The 23,045-nt window shown below is 37.8% G+C and overlaps 1 protein-coding gene across 13 annotated transcripts in view; it reads left to right on the top strand.

Moving 5' to 3' along the window:
* Nucleotides 1-23,045, top strand: part of SYNE1 (spectrin repeat containing nuclear envelope protein 1) — a 294,687-nt gene that overhangs the window by 2,660 nt on the left and 268,982 nt on the right. For all 13 annotated transcript variants that reach the window (XM_063390127.1, XM_063390128.1, XM_063390126.1 and 10 more), the window contains exon 2: nt 7,417-7,685. In XM_063390127.1, coding sequence (XP_063246197.1) covers nt 7,622-7,685 — 64 coding nt within the window. In that variant the 5' untranslated portion in view covers nt 7,417-7,621. The remainder of the gene's footprint in view (nt 1-7,416; nt 7,686-23,045) is intronic.

Below are 23,045 nucleotides of genomic sequence, written 5' to 3'. Positions count from 1 at the left end.
TGTTCACAGTGTCTGCTTTGGTTTGTTTAATATTACCTTCAGAAATAATATGTCAATGGAAATACCATGTTGCTGAGTATAAAATACCAGTGCTTGTGTATTTTACAGGTGAATCCAAATATGTTTAAGATTTTTTTAAAATTTTATTCTGTTTTTACTTAAGGCTTTTGTAGTAAGGTTCGGTGGTGATTTGGACTGCTGTAATTAATACAGACACAAGACTCTTGTAATGACTATATGCCTTCATGCACCATTAATTTCTCTTTATTAAATATAAATATAAATATAAATGTCCTCAATGATGTTTTTTTGGGACCTTGAGACCTTAAGAACTTCCCTGAAGCCATGCAGAGTTATACAGCCTGTCAGCAGGCACGCTGCTCAGAGAAACTAACTTTGATACTGGATCAGGGAGAGCAGAGGTGCATAGGAAAAGAACAGCACTCTGTTAATGTTTAAATTTGGGGAGAGAGTAAGAGTTACTGGCAATGAAGAGGATCTTCCTGGGTGAGGCACTGAAGAAGGCATGAACCTTTCAAGGCCAGCACAGTGAGAGTGATTGCTGGAGGTCTACAGAGCTTTGGTCCCAAGAGGAATTCACATACATTCACCCTTCAGACGAAACACCACATAAACCTACCTCGGTTATGCTATGTTAAAGGAAGTCACTTGTGGCTCATTTTTTTTTTTTCTTATCAACTAGTGGCAGCAGTTACTGAGAAACTACATACATCAAATGTAAACAATTGTTTTTATACTTACTCATTACCATAGCTAGTGACAAAACTTTAGAGTTCTTGTATCTCCTTAGAGGTCATAAAGGTGTACATCTGAAGAGAATGGACTTTTGGCTTTGTTTCACTCAAAGGCAGAATTTAAAGTGAAAAACAGAGGGGTTTCTGCTTTTGCATTCGTATGGCAGTTGTCTGCCATTTGCCTACAAGTTACACTTTAGCAAAGTTTCTTGCTTGGGAGATGTGCGGGAATACCAAGGAACTGACGCTTACTTGCTTATCTCAAACTCGTTTTGACCCACCCTTTCCTGAGATGCTTCAGTGTTTTCTATTTTGGTGGACCTTATTTTTTTTTTCTGCCACAGATGTAGCTGCAGTAGTCTTGTGCTATAGGTCACATTATGCCACAGAACTCCTTGGTGTCATCAGTGTCAGACCAGAAAAATCAGAACAATTCTCTTACCATTAACCGGCTTACACTTCAGATGTGAGCTTCACTCTGTCCTATTTGCTTGTGTATTGTGACCTCTGATCTTAATCTCGCCCTGTCTTTGTGCAGATAGTAAACTCTTTTAGGCAAGGATTATATCCTGTGTTTGTAGGAGGTAATGAGTTACTGATCCCAGTCTCCTGCTATTACCAACAGCTATGTCACTGTAACGTATTCCTCCACGATTTCAATAGCAGGATTATTAAACTATAGTTTATGCTGTCTTTAGCTTTTTGTATTGGTGAGTCTGAATGGCCTTTCTTTGCATGTATCTAAAAATGTATGTTCTGCCAATTTTCCTAAAAAAAGCAAGTCTTTGCCTTTTATTTTCTGCTAGAACAGTTTGCATTTTCTGTTCAAATGAAATTACAGCTTTCAGGACAAGAATCATACCACTGTGTTTTTGACCATTTTACCAAAAACTAATAAAAAGTAGATAATGAAACACTTGCTGAAATGTAAATACATACATAGGTATGTGCATGACTAGGATCCTACAAAAAATTTTTAAATACTGGAGTATAATGGTAGATAAAACACAGAAGGTTGTGTTCCATGTATGCCACAGATTTAAATGTCCAAATTACCTTGAACTTTCAAGTTATTAATTGCTGTTGCAAGACCTTCAAGCTTCTGCAGATTGGAAACCTTTGGTTCAAATCTAAACTACGCTTAAAATATGCATCATACCTAGATGAACCAGAATAATCTGGAGTTTCAGAAAGGATCTGCATCTCTCTCTCTGTTGCCCCATACTCCCCAAGAAAAACAAATTTCAATACCTCTGGGTAATTACTGCACATTAGGTCAGTGACAAGGAATATTGTGTTTCAGTGTTCCTGTTTCATTGTGTTTTTTGTCAGTAGAGAAAGGAAGCACAGAGTGACAATGTTGGTATTCAACCATCAAAAACACCTTTCAGAGCCAAAATTGCGTTTTCCATGATCTTATGCGGTGCACAGTTATGTCCCATTGCCTTTGGGAGAGTTCCAGTATCCACTGACTTCTGCTGCATTGGGTTTAAGTGAGCAACTGCAGACTTGCAGTTCAGCTGTCAGAAAACATTAACAAAGGGACTCCTCTCTTGGCCTGGATTTTGGAAGATGAGTGAGGAGATGCTGCATTTTCTCTGAGGAAAATACAAGAACCCCTCTACCTCGCTTCTTCATCCTAGCTCCAAATTTTTTATAACCAGTGGGCATCAACTGCAACTTGATGGATTTATCCAAATAAACTTACAAATGGGTTCTCAATTTGTAATCTACCAATTATCAATATCCTGGAATGAATTTTACTGAGTTTTTCCACTTTTAACTTTGAGTTTATTTAAGAGGGTGCTGCTTCCATTTTTCATCATGCCTTTGTCTATCAGAAATATCTTCAGTGGAAAAATCAGCATAATACTAATTGAGGCTAATACTAAATTAATCTCTCCTTGATCTTATTTTGTATTTTCTTTTCACTTCTCTGGCTAAAAATCATTTGCTTGCTGTCTTTATTTCTCAGATGGTCTTTCAGCATGTCTTTCTTCATCCCTGTGTTCAGCACACACTATGGCCGTGCTCTTCACTTCTCATGCTGTTTCTGCCCACTTATTTCTGAGTGATGACTTTTCCAATTACATCTGGAGCAGTTTTATTCTGTTCTGAACAGGTGTAAGGCTACTAGACTTTGGATTTAAAGAAAGCCCCAGCCTGCTTCACAGGGGAGGAGGTACTGTGCTTTTCATAATTGACCTCTCTGCTGATTTCCCTTTCATTTATTTTTTAAGCACTGTGTTTTTAGATAATTTCCTGACTTACTTACATGCTTTGTATTATTGTTGTAATATTTTGGACAATATCAATCACTTCCTTAGTTGGAGTTATTTTCTGTTGATTAGCATTTTCTTCCCACTAACAACCAACCTAAAGCAGCTGGTTTTCTGACTATTTGCTGTTTAAAAACACAGTTATAACCTCCAGAAAATTCTGGTTCCTATCTTTCTGTGAGTCATTTATTCCTGATTGGCAGGAGGCTCACTGCTGTCTCATAGAATTGCATCTGTTCCAGTAGTGTCTATCAACCTGGCAGCATTTCCAAGACCTCCTATGTTTCAGAAACAGAATCTGTGGATCAAAGTGGACTTCTAGCACTGCAGTAGTAAACTATGCTTGGGAATTATTTTCCTAGATTTTTTTTCCCTTGATCAGTTCTGTGCAACTCTTGCTTACCAAGGAAGTCTGCCTCTTTGTTAAGTACAATGGCACTCCAGCACTTGACCCCATTTCAGTTGTTCCTGAGATTCTGTTCAGTTCATGTGCTACAGTTATTTTACTTACTCCACTGTATTTCTTATATCTCTGTTACATTTAATTTGTAAATGTCTTCTAGCTGCAGGACTTCCTTGAATTTATAGCTCTGTTTATTGTCCTCTCAAATACCTCTTTTTGAAATGTCCCAGATTAGAAACAGTCCTTTCACTGCCTGCTCCTGTGTATTTCTTGCTCTTCTCAATATCTTTATTATTGGTGTTTATCCTTGTTTATCTGGAGTTTCATTATCTATTCATGTGCTATTATGGGAGTTTGTAGAAGTCTAAAATTGTATTTTCAGGTACAACCAAAATTTCACATCAGTAGCTTCTTCTCCTGGCTGCTGTATGTGGCATCAGCCTGGTGTACTGGGAATCACAGAATCACAGAATGGTTAAGACTGGAAGGAGCCACTAGTGGGGTCATCTGGAATTTGCAGTTTGTGGCAACATGAAGTACAGTCAGAGAATTGTTTACCTCTTCTTGGTCAGGTTTATCTTCTGCCCTTGTTGCACATTGTTGATGTTGTCTGCACCTAGCGTATATCTCTTTGGTTTTCTGGAACCACACTGCTGACAGGCAGGTCTGTTTTCCTTTAATATGTTTTGTAAACTTTAAGAACTAAAAGAGAAATTACAATCTGGTCTTGCCAATGGTATTCTAGTTTTCCTAATAAAAGGAAAATATCTTTTTCAATTCAAAGTGCTCCTGAGCACAGTGAGAAAAAGAAGATTGAACAGAGGACCCAGAAAAGTTAACCCATAATAGATGCAGTGTGCTTATTATCTCTTCCATAGAACAGACATCTCAATTTCCTGGCATTTGAAGAGTGGAACAAAATAATCCAGAGAATTGTAAACTGCAATTTAATGAGGCCCAATGGCTTTTATATGAGAGAAGTTTGTTTCCTCTTTTCATGTAAACCTAGAGTGCCAGGATATTAATATAGGAAAATCGTGTCAGTGTAACTTTATCCATTAAATTCAGATAAGTGGCCAATATAATAAAAGATTTGCCTAGTTTATATGCAAACCTTGTTTCACTCCTGTGTGTTGATTCCATGTATGTTCAGACCAAAAAAAAAAAAAAAAAAAGGAATATTTTATAATATTGAATATTCACTTGTTGAATGCTGAACAGGGAATAGCTTATATTCAGGGTTAGCTTCAGGTTTATTTCAGGCTAAGAAATTACCAGATTTAAGCCATGCACTTTTTTTAAAACCTATGTATTTTGAAAACACATATCCATCTGAAGACACATCTTTGTTTCTGACACAAATTTAAAAGTCATTCAATTTAATAAAAGTTATTTTGTGTAGCAACTGCGCAAAAACTTAAGATTTTAATGCTTACAAATCTGAAAAATGTAATCTTTCAGCAGGGAAAAAATTGTTTATGACTTTAAGTATTTGTAAAAGCCATGAAAATTCCCATTCTACATTACATTGGAAACCTGACTGTCCACATAGGATTTTTTGTTCTGTGAAACATTAGGTGTTGCTTGCAGAGGGGTGGGAAGGGCACATGAACCTTTGTTTCATCTGTTCTGGTGGTGCTTTGCTGTGCTCTGAGCTGTGGTTTTCTGCCTGTGGAGGTGACTGGGCACAAGAGAATCTTTCCTACCTGCACTAACTTAGTGTCACCTTTAAATAAGTTAATTCCCACTGCTTGCAAAGAAGCTTTTGAATGAGGAGCCATATTTAGAAACGCACCTTCTTATGCAGCACATAATTGAATATCAGCTAAATAAATTATTAATTGCAAGTCTGCCATTTATCCATGAGCAGTGACTCAGCCTGCTCTATGAGTATATTGAACATACATCTTCATAACACTTCCCAGACTTTTTTAACTTGGACTTGGATCAGCGTGTTCCACAGCTCCTCTAAATCTGCTCGTGTACAGCTGAATTATGTGTACAGCTCTGTCACAGTGTGAGTGAACTGCTGTTCTGATATTGTTACTGCTGTTAGCCAAAAGCCCAATCAGATGAAGCATTTTTAATACCCCTTATCCCTGCCCATAAATTAGTCTAGCAGCTTGCTACTGAAGTGGCTGTACCCAGCTTACAGTACTGCTCAAAATGTTAGCGGTGCCACTGGTGCAGAAACAAGGCTACATTTAGTCCACTGTGTTACAAACATTTCTGGTTTGGATGAGGTTAGGAAAGCTGATGTTTCATTTAAATATTGAAGAGGAAGCAAAGTTCACCAAGCTGTCATATGTGAGCACAAGCAACAGAAATCCTCCTCCTGCTCCCCGTCCAGCCAGTCAGGTGCTATTTGGTGTGCTGTTGCTGATGCTCTCTGCAGGGATTTAGCAACACCAGGGGACCATCAGTCCCAGCCAGCGCTGGGGCTGAGAGGTGGCACCTTCTCATGCCTGGTTGAGCATGAGGTTCCTGCCAGGGTGCCTCTCCATGCGTGGGAAGTGGTGATAGGCAGAGTCCCTGTGCACTCCAAGAAGAGTGTGGGGCAAAGCCTGGAAGGTGGAAGGGCCATGGAGGGGAGGAGGCCCTTAAAGGAGACAGCAGATGCACATGGAAAGAGAGTGGGGATAGGAGTATCCAGGTGTTGTGTAAAGTGTAGACATATGTAAAAACAGCAGCAGTGTGTTTGGAGTAGGTATTAGTACCACTGTGGCCATGGCATGCAAGAGAACAGCCCAAAGACTGTTGCAGTCTGTTCTGCAGTGTGGCCCATCAGAAGTGTGCTTCCCTCAGCTACTGATTTAAAGCCACCTTGGGGCTGCTGACCTAAGCAGCATTTAGGTATCCAAAATACAAGGTAAACATACAATAAAAAACATCAGTAAGAGGGAAAGCAGGATGTACCTTGGGTCAGGCAAGGTTTGAAGGGTTAGGAAAGGAAATGTTGAAATATCATTTCCTCTGGCCGCCCTTACATGTTGACACAGCTCCTTTGGGACAGTTCATCGTGCCTGAAGCTGTGCAGCCTAAAGGTTTTTATGTCTGATAATGGAGGGCTCTGTTCTCTGACAGATCTTAGGGCCAGGAAAAGAGGAAAGTGCACAACGTCAATAAACCCACTATCACATTTGTGGTATTGATCAGCTGTATATCATCTTGAATTTGGGGTGCACCCAGAGTGTATGGTATGAATCCAATTATTCTTGGTGTCTATACACTCAATTATTTCTTATCAGGGAAATCACTGCATGCATACACAACATGTACTTGTTCCTCAGAAGAAAAGCTGTTATTGATAGCATTATCTGAAGAATCTAATTAGATTATTTTTAGACCAAATTTCTAGTCACATAGATTTTTATTATAGATGCAGAATTGTATCAATGTTCATATAGCAGTTCTATTTCACAGCTTTTGATGTTAAATTACACAAAATATAGCATCATTATACAATAAAAAAGAATATACATACAAATTTATTTAATAATGAAGTATATTAATCTCAGTATTTCAGAGTAGACCACATTGTCAAGTGAAGTTAGGAGTTATCCTGGCCAATGGGTTTCTGTTGCATGCTCCTTACTACTGTGGTGAAATAGAATGAGAGTTGTACAGTTTTTGGACTTTTACAAGTGGTTTTGTTTTTCTTTTAAGCTTAATAGTCTCTACGTTAAAGGTATTACAGTATTACTTTTAATAAATATAACATTATTTCTAAAACAACATCCACAAGCATCCTCAGGAAAGCATTGATTTCTGGTGCCTTGCCAGTTGTGTTTAATGATTTGTTTCTGCAGCTTCATTCTGCTTGATGATTGCCAAGCAAGCTTTCGGCATTAATTATGTCTCTGGCTGGGCGTACACTATAGGCAAAACATAGACCCTATAGCTGTTAAGATAGCTATTAAGCCTTAGTTTTTCAGAGATGGTGAAAGTTTCCTCTAAACTTTGCTACTTTCTTTCTCAGGCATTGAGGTTGTTTACCATTGCTTTGCCCCGGCCCTATGGGGGCCAGCGTTGGACTGGAGGTGTCTGACTGCCCCAGGGATGCTCTGCCACGGCTGCTCTGAGGGTTGGATGCTAAAAGGAAGCCATCCACGATCCTCGTCTCACTGATCTCCACAGCTTGGAGGGAGAATTCTGTCGGGAAGCGGACTCACTCCAAAGAGATCATGGCTTCGTCCCGACTAGCGGCAAGATCTAGAGACATTGCCAATGTCATGCAACGCCTTCAAGGTAAGTGACTGACCAGGGCTGGTGCTCTCTGCCACGCCCTTATACATGAAGTTCCTGTTTTCTACTGTACTGAACAGCCAGAACAATATTTCTGGAATTTAGTAACTTTTCTAAACTTACCTACTGGAAATTACTTCTACTGTACCTAAAGGACTGTGATTATATGAGTCCTTTGGCATAGCATTAACGGGGATGCTTGAAGGCAGTTGACATGAGCATGGCTCCGTGGGACAGTACCCTGAATTGAAGGTTATGAGACTTTGCATTTGGTACTGTTTTTCCCAGGTTACCTGCTGTGTGAATCAGTTTTCTCATAGAAAAGAAAATAGAAATGATATTCATCCTTTTCTTAACTACAAAGTCAACTGGCAGGTCTTTTATACTGATAAACTAATATTTATTAGTTTAGCAATGAGGATAGTGCTTTATTATATTGTTATGCATTGAAGAATTCACAGCTCAGTGAGCTTATTATTAGTCCTCAAGTTGATGACCTTTTAGATAACACATCACAGGATGTCTTTGCAATATTCTTTGAGTATTCATTATGGTTTTATGTTCCTGTAATATTGCATTACGAAATAAATTTATTGTGTTTTCTTAGAAGTTATACGCCTAACTGCTGCTGCTGCTAAAAGCTTGCATTTGGAATCTGTTTTATTCAAATAATGACATTTACTAGAAACAAATTGTCAGTGCTGCTGTGGATTTCACTCCTATTAAGTTTTGAGATTGTGGAGACATATTGCAAAGGAAGGCATCAGGGAGCTGAACTGTGTTCAGGGAGGATTATGCAGCTGGTACTCTGAAGCAATGTATATGGAGGGTTCTACAGAAGGTATGGGGACCATTAATTATCAGACTGTTAGACATGCTAACTTTCTAAACATCTGTAAACCTGTTGCTGACAAAATGGCTGTTCTGTTTATTTTCATTTTGGGTTTTTTTACACTTTTTCTTCATTTTTATGTATTTGGTTTTGCTGAAATCTGATACATAGTTCACTCTGCTATAATGTTTTTATATTATTTTATTTTTGGAAATGAAACAAAAATAGTTATATGAATTCTGAAGTGAAGACATTTTAAAAGAAAACATATGAAATGAATGGAAATTTGGGATTGCATGTTAATTTCAAGTCATATCTGTAACTGGATTATTTGCTTCTCAGATGAAACCAGCTCAGCTTGGTATTGATGGGATCTGAGTTTTGCTGCAGATGCACTATTTCAATGAATCACCTGTGCCAAAGCTAGAGTGCTTGGAGCCTAAATCTTTTTTTAGTCTGTAGTTCTGCATTATGGATGAGCAGGCAGTCTGCACTGTGACTACCTAAGCCCTTGTGTATTGAGGTTGCTCTACCTTTCAGAAGATACAGTCAGCTGAAATAGGAGTAGATGGGCATAGGAGCACAGAGCTGTTTCTTGGCGTGTGCATGGCAGCCCAGAATCAGCGCAGAGATGGGTGCACAGCTCAAGGTGAGAGTGGAATTGACAGCAGGCAAGGTGTAATGGCAGGAATGGCACTGATTTGGGGGACCCTCAGTCAGCACAGAGTAGCAGTTGTGCTTTACAACACCTGGTTTTGTACGTGGCTGTAAGCTGAGGCAGGAGAGTTGGTGTGTGATACTATTTAGATAGTGCTGCAAGATGTCAGTGCTGGAAATTCATCAGCATTGAGAGGTAAAGCAAGCTGTACTCCCTCCTCCACATTGTTCTCATATTTGCTTCACAGGTTTCCAGTGAGTGTTTGTGGTGGGAGAGCGTAGGGAATACCAGAAAAACACTCTTTACCGGGAGTTTCAACACCAGTTTGGAAATATCTCCTGTACACACTTTTAGTGAACACAGCTATATATGCTCTCCCAAGATCTGTCAGAGAACAACAAAGTTGATTCTCTATTGGCTGTTTGTTTCTTTTTTTTTAATTTGTTTATTTGTATTTTTAATATAAATATTTCCAGCCACTTCCTTTTGGTAATTACGACACTTGCAATAGACTCTGTACAAGTACAGAGTTTTTAAATAACATTGTGTATCACTGGCTCAGAAATTCACCTGGGACAAACAGCCAAATCAAACTTGCTGGTTCTAGGTTTTGTACAGTACCTTATGCTTTCCAGTTGTTCATAATCTAAAAGCACCCATAAAACCTGAGCAGAACTGGTGTACGCCATGAATATGAGTCACATTCCTGGGACTGGTTTTTTGATTACTCTGGGAATTAAAGCCAGTTGGCACAAAAACACTGCTCCTTAGCCTACAGGGAGTGCAAGTTCGTTGGCATTGTAACTGTGCACTAAGGATACTTAAAGCATCTTTGATAGCTACAAAGCAAGGAGTGCTGTAGACAAGCTAGTAAATCTCTTATGAATTTGCAATCTCTGCCATCATGAAATGCACTCTTTTTTGTTGTATGCATTGTTACATGCAAACTGGAGTAATGCTCATGCTATTCTGAAGAAAAAAAAAACAAACTTGAAAAAAAGAAATGTCTCATTTGCCCCATTCCTCAGGACCTTGTTGTTCCATTATGCTGACTAGTTCTTATTGGCTTGTAAGGTGATGTTGAGCAATCACTGTAGCATACTGTTCCTGCAGGCCTTTCTAGTTCCCACTTTTTCCTCCTTCTATGTTTTTTTCCCTTTCAATTTCTCATTTAGTAGTCTGTGCTGAATGAAGAGTTTTGTGAGTGCCATTGTGTTCATTGTTGGGTGGTCCATTTAGTCAAACAGGACGCTTTTTTCCTTTTCTGTAGTGGATCACCAAGAATTCAGTCTGCATTACAATCTAAACATGTATGGCACCCAAATTAGATTGCAGTCACTGGTATTTTGAGACTGTTATCCATTGTAATTCCATGCAGTAAAACCAGTACCTTTGTAGAGCATACAAAGCACAACAATTTAAACAATATGTCACAAGACGATAATTTTGTTGTCTTAAAAAACCCTCTACAAATGATAGGGAAGTGTAAAAAATTCTTTTCAATCTTTCATTTCTTCTCGGTTTCACCGCTGTTCTTATTAGGGTCTTAAACTCATTTTGGATTGTGAGTATTTTGGGGTTTTGTAAACTCACTGTAGAGACAATTCATGATATAGGAAAACCTAAGGTGGGAACGCAAGCAACATGGTCATGCATGAAGACTAACCATGCTGGAAAGGAGACATAGTTCTAGTAACACTCATACACTCCAGAAAAGCTTCAACACAGGCAGGTCAAATCAGCTTCAAGCTCAGTCCTTATAATATGTAAAAATACCTACAACTGACTATCATATTCTGTAGTCTATCCCTTCCTTACATCAGCACTATTCACAGAATGTTGTGGGTTTATTTTTCTCCTGTATTATCCTTCCTTCCTTTTCCTCATCCTCTTCCCCTTAAGTTTTGGCCCTTCTTTTCCTTCCTTTTACAGCCTAGCATTTCTTTTCCATGCCAGCAGCCATTAACTGAACAGTACATTTTTTTTTCTGTTCAGCTGATAGGCTCTTTGTTAATGTGTACTTTGTTGGCATTTTCCTCTGTTTTTCTCGCTAAGTCAGCAGTGCCAAGAGCCACAGTCTAACATTGAGCTAGGGTGATTTAACAGATACCTGCTTCTGAAAATACCTTGCTTCACTGCATGCACATTCCAAACTTTGTTTTCACCAGTACTCTTCTTCTTCTTTACCTTAGACCTGAACCAGCTGAGGATTGGTTTGTAGAGGCCAAGTGAACTCCTGGGAAAAAGGCAGTGTCTCTACTTCAGTGACATTTACCATTTTCTTGTTGGCAAAACCAAAGTGCAAGATCAATGCTGTACATGTCAGCAAATTTGAAAAGGTGTGCTTGATCAGGAAGGGGATGCTGCACATCTTTGCACAATTGAGTTTTATATTTTATATTACAGACACTGCTCTGGTCAAGGTTTTCTTCTATCCAGTTTGCTTGTGTATTTTGGTTCCATGTAGTTGTGCTGATGCCTTTTCCTTGCAATCTTTCACCATCTAGAATGTCCCAATTTGATTCCTGCATCTTTCTAGGATTTTTCTTGAAATGCAGAAAATGCCATTGTAAATTATATTAGTCTATTGGGTGACAAAATCTTGTATCCAAGGCAATTCATTACTCACTGGCAGTGTGTAAGGGACAAAAACCACTTTTGACTCTGTTGACTGGTATGAACTCTATGATCTGAAGGTCAAGAAAATCTAAATTATGGATCAGGAATCTAAATAACAGTGCACCCCACATGTTACTTAACAAGAGGAAGTCAAGCAGGATTTCAGTATCTTTTTTATTATTTTTGCAGTGTGAGAAAACTTAATGCTATTTCAGAACAAAATGCTGAAATACAAGGTTTGTGTGTGAAGGTCAAGACAGCTGGAAAAGAAACACCATCATAGCTGAAAAGATCATTAAGGAGTAAAAACAATGTTTTCATCTACTACAAAAAAAAGTGTGAAAGGGTAGTCTGTACCTTGGGATATTCAAGTTAAACATTAATTAATATTTGGTAAAGGAAGTTACTAAGGCATGCTGTGAAATCATCATTTTTAGAAGTATTTAATTTTGGTTTATGCATATGCAAACAAGTTTAGTGAGAATCCACTTCAGGTGTTTTCTGACCCAGGTATGCGATGGTAATAATCTGATGTGTTGCTGGTAAAGAGAAGTTCAGAACTACCTGTAGGTATTGAAAAAACATGGGGGAAAGGGTATGATCAAAACATTTCACTAGTAGTACAAATGACTGAAGTATGAACTGAATTTAGGTATCATGTTATATTAGAATATTTTGTCATATAGTTAGACTGTTTTGACATATGGTGCAGTAAGTATCTCAGTGGAAAAAAACATATGCTGCCTTTTTCTTGTTGTTGTTTTTTTAGCTGCAGTTAGATTTCACTTTGTGTTCTCTTCAATAAGAACACAGTCCTGGGGCAGTATGTGAAATGCAGAATTTATTTTAGTGAGGAATCATCCTGTATTTTTATGTTTAGATGGTTTTTAATCATTAACAAATTCCAAGTTAGTGATTTAAAATACATTTTCAGATTTTTTTTTAAAGTTAATGTTGTCATCTCTTTGCTTACACTTTTTCTACTGCTTTTGACCACAAAACTATCAGCAACAACAAATCAACATATTCCTACTTACTTTTTTTTTTTGCTTGCTTTCACTTTTGATTGTCACCAGTTTCCACAGGTTGTTAAAACAATCTGTGCTCCTCTCTACTTGGTTAGTCAACCAGGATACAAAGCACTAAAAATCACATAGGCGATATAAATTGCATATATATATTTGCATTTGAGTTGCTTTTTAAGGAAAAAGCAATATATTTTTCCAGTTTTCATCTGGGATAAGGTATATATTTAGGGCAGAAAATGGCTGATGTGGTAGCGTCTCACACTGAGATTGCTTTCGTTTGGATGTGAAGAAACACAGCTCACAAACTGAAATTCTTCTCCTATGCTACTATTAAAACACTGACAGGATTCATTACACAAAATGTAGGAGGCAAAATGCAGGAGGAAAATCTTCCTTGGACAATTTTATAGATAGTGGTTAAAATGCTGTGTCTTAAATATAGTGGATATCCAAAACATGTCAGGCAAGTTGTGTTTTACATGAACCTGTCTTCAGCAGCTCTGTGCTGCTCACTATGATTTGACAAGTTTGTATGTAGGCATCCACACTGCAGCTGTTTAATTTTGGTTTTGATAAAGTGTTATCTGAGGCTCAAAAACTGTTTTCAGTTCAGATTTTGTCTCAAAATAACATCTGCCATATTTGTTACTGGTGTGAAAAGAGATATTTCAGGAAGTCTAAATAGGGACAATTATGTGTCAATTTTGATGGTTTAGTGAAGATAGAGATTTTGATAAGGACAATATTGCAGTGTTTATTTTTGAGAGTGCCCTCTCTATTCTGACAGGCTGCTAGACAGTTATTTTAGTAATAGCTTTGGGTTGGGGTAACAAGAAGCAGAATAACTTCAAAATATTTTGATGACATATTTTTTATGCAGGTTAGACAATTTATCACTTGTCCGTTTTGTGATTTCCTATTTCTATTATTTACACTGCAGGCTTGAAAAATTAAACTTTATTTCCTCAGAGCTGTGCTGTAATACCTTTCTGCTATATATTTTGGTGTGTTATTAAATTTGAACATGCTTTATTATCATTACCATAAATAATGCTCCCTTTTGGAATGCCACATTTGTTGTTTTTTAACACGAGAAGAACTGAAAAATGCAGGCAGACATGTCTCTTGTTACTAATTAAACAGGGATTAAAACAGTTTTGTAGATGAACTACTGCTGATCATGCTTCTATACTGATATAGAGACTTTTGTAACACAAAGGCAAAATATTTCAATGAGAAAGTTCTCTTTTTTTTTTTACAATTTTGCAGTAATCATGTTTTGCCCATTTGTAGAAATCAAAAACTTCACAATCTTTATTTACCATGATGAAAATATACTTCAGCAAAAAAACTTGCAGGTAGAGAAAACACATAGACGAAAAATAACACTTAACAATGATTAGTAATTTATTCCACAGACTCTTTTATAGAATGCCATTTTTATTTTGCACTTTAGAGTTCATTTGCTTAAAAATATCCTCGTTTCTGTCACAAAGCTTCTCCTTGTGACTCATATCACTGAGTTCTAATTTTAGACTCACACTGAGGTTTTTTAGTTGGCAGTTGCATGTATCCAAGTGAATCGTCTATTACTGGGTGCAAGAAAACAGGCTACTTGTTCTGTCTTTCATCCAAGATGAGAAAGAGCTTTATGAGGGAAGTGTCAATGACTTATTAAGAATCCAGTAGTTTAGAAAGAAAGAAAGAAAACCCATCAAGACTCCCTTCTCTACCTCTTTGGAATGTATGTCTCCATGGCAAACTAAGAAGAGATGTTTGAAAAGTACTATCACATTTTACAAGTTATAACTGACTGCTTAATTGCACAGCCATTTTTAAAATTTAAATTCTGACTGCTAGTATTTGGGGATGTAAGTTTTATTATTCTCATTTGTTAATAGACTTTAAGTTGGGGCCATTCCATGCACAGTGTTCTTCGCAGGAGTGTAAAGAAACTCGGACTAACATTAGAAAACTAGTCTCCATCCTGTACTTTGAAAGAGATCATGTATTTTAAGTTCACAGTGACCATTTTAATTCAATATCAGAACTTTTAGGGAAGTAGCAAAAAAGCAGCTTGATGTTTCAGGATAAGCAGCCTCTGGAGAAATGCTGAGTTACGGCATGGTGAGGAGAGTTCTTGGACTCCAGCTCAGCCCCTTCACAGCTTGGCCTGGGGGCCAAGAGCTCATACCTTTACCTGCTCTCCCCTCTCTCTGGTTCATCTGCCTTTCATGCTTTCCCTGCTGAGGAGTCGTTGTTGTTAACAGAGATCGCTGTGAAATATCTTCTGTAGCTTCACTACACAAACATAAACATTAATGTATTAAGAGATGTCATTTGTGAAGATTCTTTTACTGTAATTTCACTAGATTTTATGTAATTACTTTTCAGTATTTGTTACATAGTCTTTTATACTTTTAAGAGGATTATGCCCTTGCTGATGTACATTGCTTTAAGTGACTGTGGAGAATGTATGTAATCTCGTAACACTGTTAGGCCTGTGACACAACCCTGCAAAACCTGTAAATCTCCAAGCTGAAGCCTCTTGTATTCCCCCAGTTAAGAGATACATCTAGAGCATTTAATAACACCTTGTACCCACACAGTCATTGCTGCCCAACGAGTGTTGAGACTTAGTTTCTCCAAATCACTGAGCTTCTTTAGCTATGCCAGCATAAGTCCGGGAAAATTCATCATCCCCGTACAGAGATGCCAAAGGCCTGTACAAATGTAGTAGAATGTTCCCTTGCTTTCTGCACCTCACTCTTAGAGGGCAGCTCATGCATCTTGCCATAACTGCATAGCCTGTCCTACCTCCACCAGCGTGCTTGGGAGTGGGCACAGCTTCCTCACTGTACAGCGTGGACTTCCTCTAAGTCTTGACTTAAGGTGCTATTGCGAGAAAGCCGCAGACCTTGTCCATGCAGCAGCTGTTCTGTAAAGACTTTATCTTAAGCTCATTAAAACAGAGGGAAAAAATCTTCTTTCCATAAGGTGAACAGAATGAACTACAATAGCAATTGTACATGAGGAGTATTGGTGTTGGCTTTCCAGTCTTGGAGGGGAAAAAAACCCCAACTTTACAGGCAAGAGCACAGTATTCAAGATGATTTGAGGCAAATCAGTGTGGCAAAGCATACTATTTACTTGCTTACAGTGACTTATATATTAAAAAAGACAAAAAAAAATCCTATTTAGGAATGGAGCTCATAGTTCTCAGACTTGTCTGTTTGTGAGAAATTATGGTAATTTGTAGTAAATTCACTTTTGGACTGTGTTTTCATTCTCCCAAGGAAATTCAAGTAAATTATTACAGTTGAGCCTGTGTAAAGACCTACCTCTTTATTGTCTTTGTTTTGGCCAGGGTTTCTATTTTATTGTGTCATTTGCCAAGACATCCCTTAGCTTTTCTAAGTCTATGTGGTGCAGCCATTCCCAGCTCTGAGGCAGCAAACTGCTCCTGGCGTATACAAGACAAATAATACAGATGAATTTTCTCTTTTACTTGACTCCAGAAGCATCCACTGATTAATGCAGTAACCTCACGTAGTTTTTCAGGAGAGAACCAAGAGTCAGCATCACCAGTTACAGCAGTTACGAGCCAGCTGTACCAGCCCAGTCATTCTCTGCTGGGAGCTGAGTGCTGTTTCGAAGCCTGGGCATTCCTATTCTATTCACTCCCGGGTGAACCTGATGTGCCTTGTTATGGTGAGGACAAGAAGTACCTTTCAATGGAAGTCACCAAGCTTGAGCTGCCATCCAAATGAGGAGAGAAGTGTTGGGAAGGGACCTGTCACTCATATTTGTAGCCCAGCTGGCATTTTTTCCCCCACTGGAGTGTATTGGCACAGAAGCTCAGACTAGGCTGATTCTTAAATCAACCAAAACTCAAGTTTGTGGACAGGAGAGACAGGGGTGGAACTATGAAACGGTCAATCACAAATCAGTGGGGGGGGAAAAAAAAAAAAAGAAAGTTCAAGGCTCTGTGTTATCAGAGGCCTCCAGGCATAAACGTTCATTAGCAGATGTGAGTTGTGGTAATAAAACACTCTGGTTTGAGACTTATTAGACAGGACATAAATCTAATTAACCTGGATTTCTGGCTGTTTCACATTACTGAAGTTGTGCATTGCAGGAAGAATAAGGCGTTTGGGCACCTGGAGATGGATATTGCCATTAAAAGGCATGATGTGCATTTTTTAATACCTCTTTAGATGGCTTACTTCAGCTTCAAAGACCTGAGTACTCTATAATCCAATCCACGAACAAACAAATAAAGTGAATTAAAAATCTTCAATGAGATTGTATTGAGATTCTAATTAGTGTTAAGAAATTAAAGGTAATTATTTACAAATTTATTTAGCACCCTAAACAACATAGTTAATATTTCTAAATCTAAATTCTCATTTATCAGCAGTTGTGAGATAAAGTCAGTGGGCTATCCTGGAGCTACTAATTTTGTTCTTCATTTTTATGTCCATTAAGTGAAAGTGAAGCCATCTGGCCTTGTTTGCATTTCTTAAATACATGTTCATCCTACCAAAAAACTATAACTGTATTGAAAGCTTTGTATTTATTGCTGCATTTTCCTTCAAATGAATGAAATCTTTCTTCAATAGAAAGCCTTAAATCTTGCTGTGAAGATTTTGCTTTCTGCATCCCAAAGAGACAGGAGCTAATTTTTGTTGTTTGTTTTTGTGGGTTTTTTGTTTTGTTTTTTTTTTTGTCTGGCTCTCTCAGGAGCAGAAAATTTGCTGCTTCTGCATTGCAATGTAGCGTAGAAAGTTTAATTGTATAATCTGCTTTCTTGGTCTTGCTTTCCAGAATGGCCTTTTGTTTGGTCACTTTGGTGAGCTTGTGCAAAGCCTCATTGCATAATTCTTCTTCTCTCATAATCCCAAGCCTGCCTTTTCATTTGTGTGGTTAGTAAGAGAGCTGGAGGTGTGATCAGCTGCCAGAAGTGATTTGAATAAATGAGCGGAATCATGAACATTTAATTGTTGTGTTTACATCTGGTTTCTAAGAGACTAATAGCTCAGGCTTACTGTTTCTGTGTGTTTGTATTTGAGATCTTGAGCACATTTAAATCCTGTGTTCCCTAAGCACACTTGTGTCTGCACAAAAAAAAATTACACTTTGTATTTATCAGTAAGACGTCATCAGTTTTGAATAGGAAATTTCATCCATTTATGAATGAGTTTAAATAATGGTATGCCATTGTGCTAATTATTAACTAGTCTGGGTGGTTTTTGTTGTTGTTTTTTTGGGGGGTGTTGTTTGTTTGGTTTGGTTTGATTTTTGGTTGGCTTTAGAAACAGGTATGCCAAATAGTAGTGAAGTAGCACACTTCAACGTGTGAGGGAGGTAAAGATAGTGTCAGTCTCTGGGCTGGAATGAAACAGAGAAAGGTCTCATTCTCACGCACTGCTATCAAAGTGTAGGATGCAGAATGGCCTTTACTGCAGTCAGGAAGAGTAAATCAGTTCCTAAAACTACTGAGCTGGTTCAGTACCAGTATGTTTCTACAAAGCATCTCCATACCGACAGAAATCAGCTCTACATGTACCTACTGGTAGTTACAAGTAGTTATTTCTGTTTATTATTAATAGCTGGTTGTTCCTGTTGAAGGTCTGAAATAGTGTTATCAGGAATAGGAAGTACCTTAAATTTTGGCTTAACATCCATGACTTACACCTTCAGTGATTTTGAAAAGTCACACTGTAAGTTTCACCACTGTATTTTCTTCGCATTTTCTTCACTATTATATGCTGGTAACCAAACTTGAAAGTTTTACAGGCTGCAGTACTTTAAAAGAAATTACTCTTGTTGTAATTAAAATGCCAAAACTCAGGGCTGCAAATGTGCAGCTATTTAAGGTATGACAATACAATGAGGCCTCTCCAAGTGGAATGCTGATTGCCAGTAGATATGTGTTTTGAATGAGGCCAAACCTGCAATCTGTGTTCAGTGACATCATTAATTAACATAACATTAGTGACAGCAGTTAAGGTGTTCAGGTTATTGTCCAAGGCTTAGGATTAAGTTTAAAACTATCAAGCTGAATTATAGTAATGTCACAGGAAATGCAAATGCAAAAAAAAAAAAATATATACAGACTTACATAAAAATGTGCATTGAATTTTCTTTGTAGGGAAGGAAAAGATTGGAGTTGATAGATCAAGATTCTCAACACTTGGCTACTTTTTTTTTGCCAAAGGAGATCGTAAAGCACAGAAATCAGAGCTGAGTGGAAGATTAAACAGCGTAAAAAAGAAAAAGCCCATTTTACACACACACAAACACACACATCTTGTAATGCTTTCCTAGCATCTATGACAAAGATAAATTTTTAATTAAAAGTTAGAAAGCTTTGAATAATGTATTTTCAAGGAAACAGAACAAGCTAACACACAGGAGTACACATAAAGGTGAAAGAAAAGGAAGTGAAAGTGAAAGCCTATATGAAACACATATAGGCTTCTGATAGGTAGAAATGTAAAAAGAAAAAATACTGAGGAAAGAAGATTGGATGTTGAAAAGAGCAATAACATTGCCTTGAGAAGCAAAGAAGGGAGAAGCTGCTTTACATCTCTGAGCATGAAAATTACCATGGCAAGAGTTTCAACTGTGTAATTGTTTGTGGACTGTGTGAGTCTCAGTTAACGTCTAAGAGCATGTTTCAAAATTCTTACATTCAAAAAAGAGATGCCTTTCATCTGAGTACGTAATTTTAGTTCAGGGTACAATCAGAATGTCTATACCACCATTACTTGCTTGCTCTCTATCAGGATTTGGCTCTTTGCTAATTACTGGATGACAGATGGATGCTGAGCTGTGCTGCCCTGATGCTGCAGCATACTCTTGCACTTGCCCTGGCAACAGCAAGAGCTGTTCTTAGTCTGTTACAAAGAACTACCTCAGTGTCTTCTCTCTTTCTGATGAATGGATCTCATTTTGTAGGTGATTACTTCAGTTTCCAAAGAATTCAAAGCCCTGAGCACTTGTAATTAGAGTAGTTTCTTACTAGTCAATTGTTACCTTCTGGTTTTCGCTGGCATCTTTTACTAAAATCTGTTGCTTGAATTCCTTTACACTCTAAAACTTCCAATTTAATTACATCTTTTTCTAATAATTGTCTTAGATGGGAGCAACTTATTTTAGCATTTTCCGTATTTCAATATTTTTCATGTTTTTGCTGCAGAACCAGAAATAATTAAAAACTTGTTAATAACTGATTTGCATATTAGTTAAGAATGTGCAGTGGCTATTGGTTCAGATTTATTGAGAGGCATTATCCTCTAGATATATAGGCATTTTCATCTAGATTGGTATTCTGGCATAGAAATACTTAACTTGAAATACTGAGAAATAAAGATACAGCTCAATAGCTTGTCCCTGAAACCATATGCTGCATTTACATGACCTCTTTCACTCTGTCTCAAATTGGTGCTACAGGATGCTGATCATCTGTTCTCCAGAAAGCTTTTTTTTTTTTTTTTTTTTTGCCTGTGACTGGACAGAATTGGTGGCTGATTGCCAGCAGTGCTGGACATAAGCTGCTTTGGCAGATTTACCCTTTTAAAACTGTGCTTTATGTGCAGGGAAAATTGTCTCCTTTCCCACATGCAGGAAAAAGCAAAACCAAAGGAAAAAAAATTCCCTTCAGAATAAGACTGAGATAAATATAGTGCTAAAAAGCCACTATGGCAAAGAAATCCTAAGCTTAATATTTTAAAGTTCATTAGATTTCTGTTGTCCCAATGAGGACTGACTGTAACCAGTAGGGACAAAATCAGATTAAGTTGTTGGGTAGTGATATAATGTATAATCTAATAATCTAATTTCTGTAGTTTCCCTTTTCTTCACCCATTTCACCATCCAAATTAGGAGAATGTATACATCTGAACTTCTTTCTGTAGCTGATACTCAAATACAGATTGAAAATACAGACTTCAGGCTAGCATAAGCCTCTTTCTTGCTCTAAAGAAAACACACAGACCTTGAAGCCAATGTGTTGCCCTTGAGGAAGAACTAGGCAGACTGAGACAGATGCTTTTGGAGAAGCTAGTGCAAGATGCACCAGATAAGAGTCTGACCTAAACGGAAAGGAATCATGAGTGTGAAGCCAGGAGATTCTGTCCTAGTCACCTACACAATTCCAGAATCCAGTCCTGAGTGATGCTGTGTCTCATGTGATCCCATGAGAGGGGAAGTAAAAATGGGCACAGGGGTCTCTTCTCCATTTGCAGATATTATCACGTTGATTAATTTTACATTGAACTGTGTGTGCATGTGTATGTGAAAAAGGGAACACATAAGGAAAAAAGGAAGTTGTCCAAATGAATAAGTTCCTCTTACCTCCTCAGATAAGCAGTTTGTATTTTGCAAGTCAAGATTGCCTAACATAGTAAACTTACAGAAAAAACTGTAGCTTCTCTGTTCAAAGGCAGCACCTCTGAACATGAGTCTTACTAGACTCCACATGTAATGAAACCATACTGGAGGAGAAAGGATTTGAAAGTATGACTTCGTGTTTTGGAGCTCAGTGTTTTAGGAGCTGCATGCATTTCTGCTGGTTGGAAAGAGGTTTGTATGGATGGGAGTCAGCAAAAGATCTCTTGCTGTCTGCTAATCATGGTTCAGAGCATCTTGAATATTGAAATTCGCATATAATATTACTTTTGCCAATATGAATGCCATGTCCTTGGACACTTCACCAAGTCTTGGGCTCCTGGTGGCCACTTTCAGGTCTTCAGTCTGGATTTAATCTCTTTAGCAGTGCAAATTTGGAGATCATGTGAAAATTTATGTCTATAAACACAAATACAAATATAGAAAAGCAATAGACACAGATATTTCAGGTCCAGTTGATCAAATTACTATTTAAAAATAGTAATTCAAAAATGCTTACTACATCCCAAACATAAAAGAATAGTCCTTAATGGAGTACATAGGTCATTGTCATCTCATTGCCAAAGCCTGAACACAGCAAATGTAGAAGTGCTGTGATGTGATTAAAGTAAGTATTAAAACCAATTGAAAACATCCTTTTATTTCTTTTTAGGAAGTAGAGCTCTGCTGAAAAGAAACCAAAACATATTCATACCGGATTCATAACAGTTTATTGCAATTATATGATCCTCATTACCACATTATTTAAGTTTCTCCAGATTTTTAAGGTATTTATATTTACAACATCCCTGCTTGGAAGGCAAACCACCTTTTCTTACATTTGTGGAGTAAAGATGCTCTGGACCTGCCTATAAGCACATCAAATACAAGAGATGCAGGCAGAAGCTAAGTACCTGTTACTGCAGCTTTCCATGGTTTTCTGTGATTACTATGCAATAATTATGACTGATAAATTAACAGGGTGAACACATCTCTCTATTCACCCTGTGTCCTTCATATAGTAACGTGCAGTGCCATATCATTAAAAAGAGCCCCAAGCAAACAAAAACACTGAGAAGTAACACACCACAAAGAGCCTAAAAGCCTCACAGATCATAAACACTTAGCTGTGGAAAAGGCACTGACCCTTCTCCTGCTTTAACCAGACTTTTGACTGAGGTCATAGCTGGCCTTTCCAGCCCCTGTGGTACTCCACCCATATTGTTTTCGTGAAGAACTTGAAATCACGTCAAAAACATCAGAAGGAAATAACGTTTGTGTTGAATTTATGTTTGGATTGTTGTTTGTTTTCTTGGAAGGAGGTTGTTCTTCAGATGATAGTTATTTTTAGTGCCTGTGAAACTGAAAGACAGCGAATGCTGAATGGAGCCAGGAAAGCTGTGAGCAGATATAGGCTGGAACAACTTGCAGACCGGAATAACTTAGTTGCCTTTGTCCTAAGCACCACCTATTCTGGATATTGGCTTCTTTTAAAATAAAAATGCCCTGTTGTTGGGATATTGTGGTGTGGGTGTGTGGTTTTTCTACAGCCAATCATAAATTACTGTTTTTTGTGACCTAAGGCAAGTGTAACTGTGCCTCTGTCCCTCCATTTAAAAATATCAAATTCTGTCCTGTAAGAGAACTCTATTTGCTATATGCATTGAAAAAATTAAACCTCAAGATAGTTCATAGGGCTATTGAGTTCTTACGGTATTTTAAAAATCTTTTATGACATGCTATAGATTTTTGAAATTTTTTTTTATACTAGCCTGATATAATTTAGGCTTCATAGCTGCTGTAAACTCAGTTTTCTCTGAAACCTGAAGAAT

This window comes from Prinia subflava, chromosome 2 (genome assembly GCF_021018805.1).
Source record: "Prinia subflava isolate CZ2003 ecotype Zambia chromosome 2, Cam_Psub_1.2, whole genome shotgun sequence".
In the NCBI taxonomy this organism is placed as follows: domain Eukaryota; kingdom Metazoa; phylum Chordata; class Aves; order Passeriformes; family Cisticolidae; genus Prinia; species Prinia subflava.
This window is presented reverse-complemented; position numbering and strand designations above follow the sequence as displayed.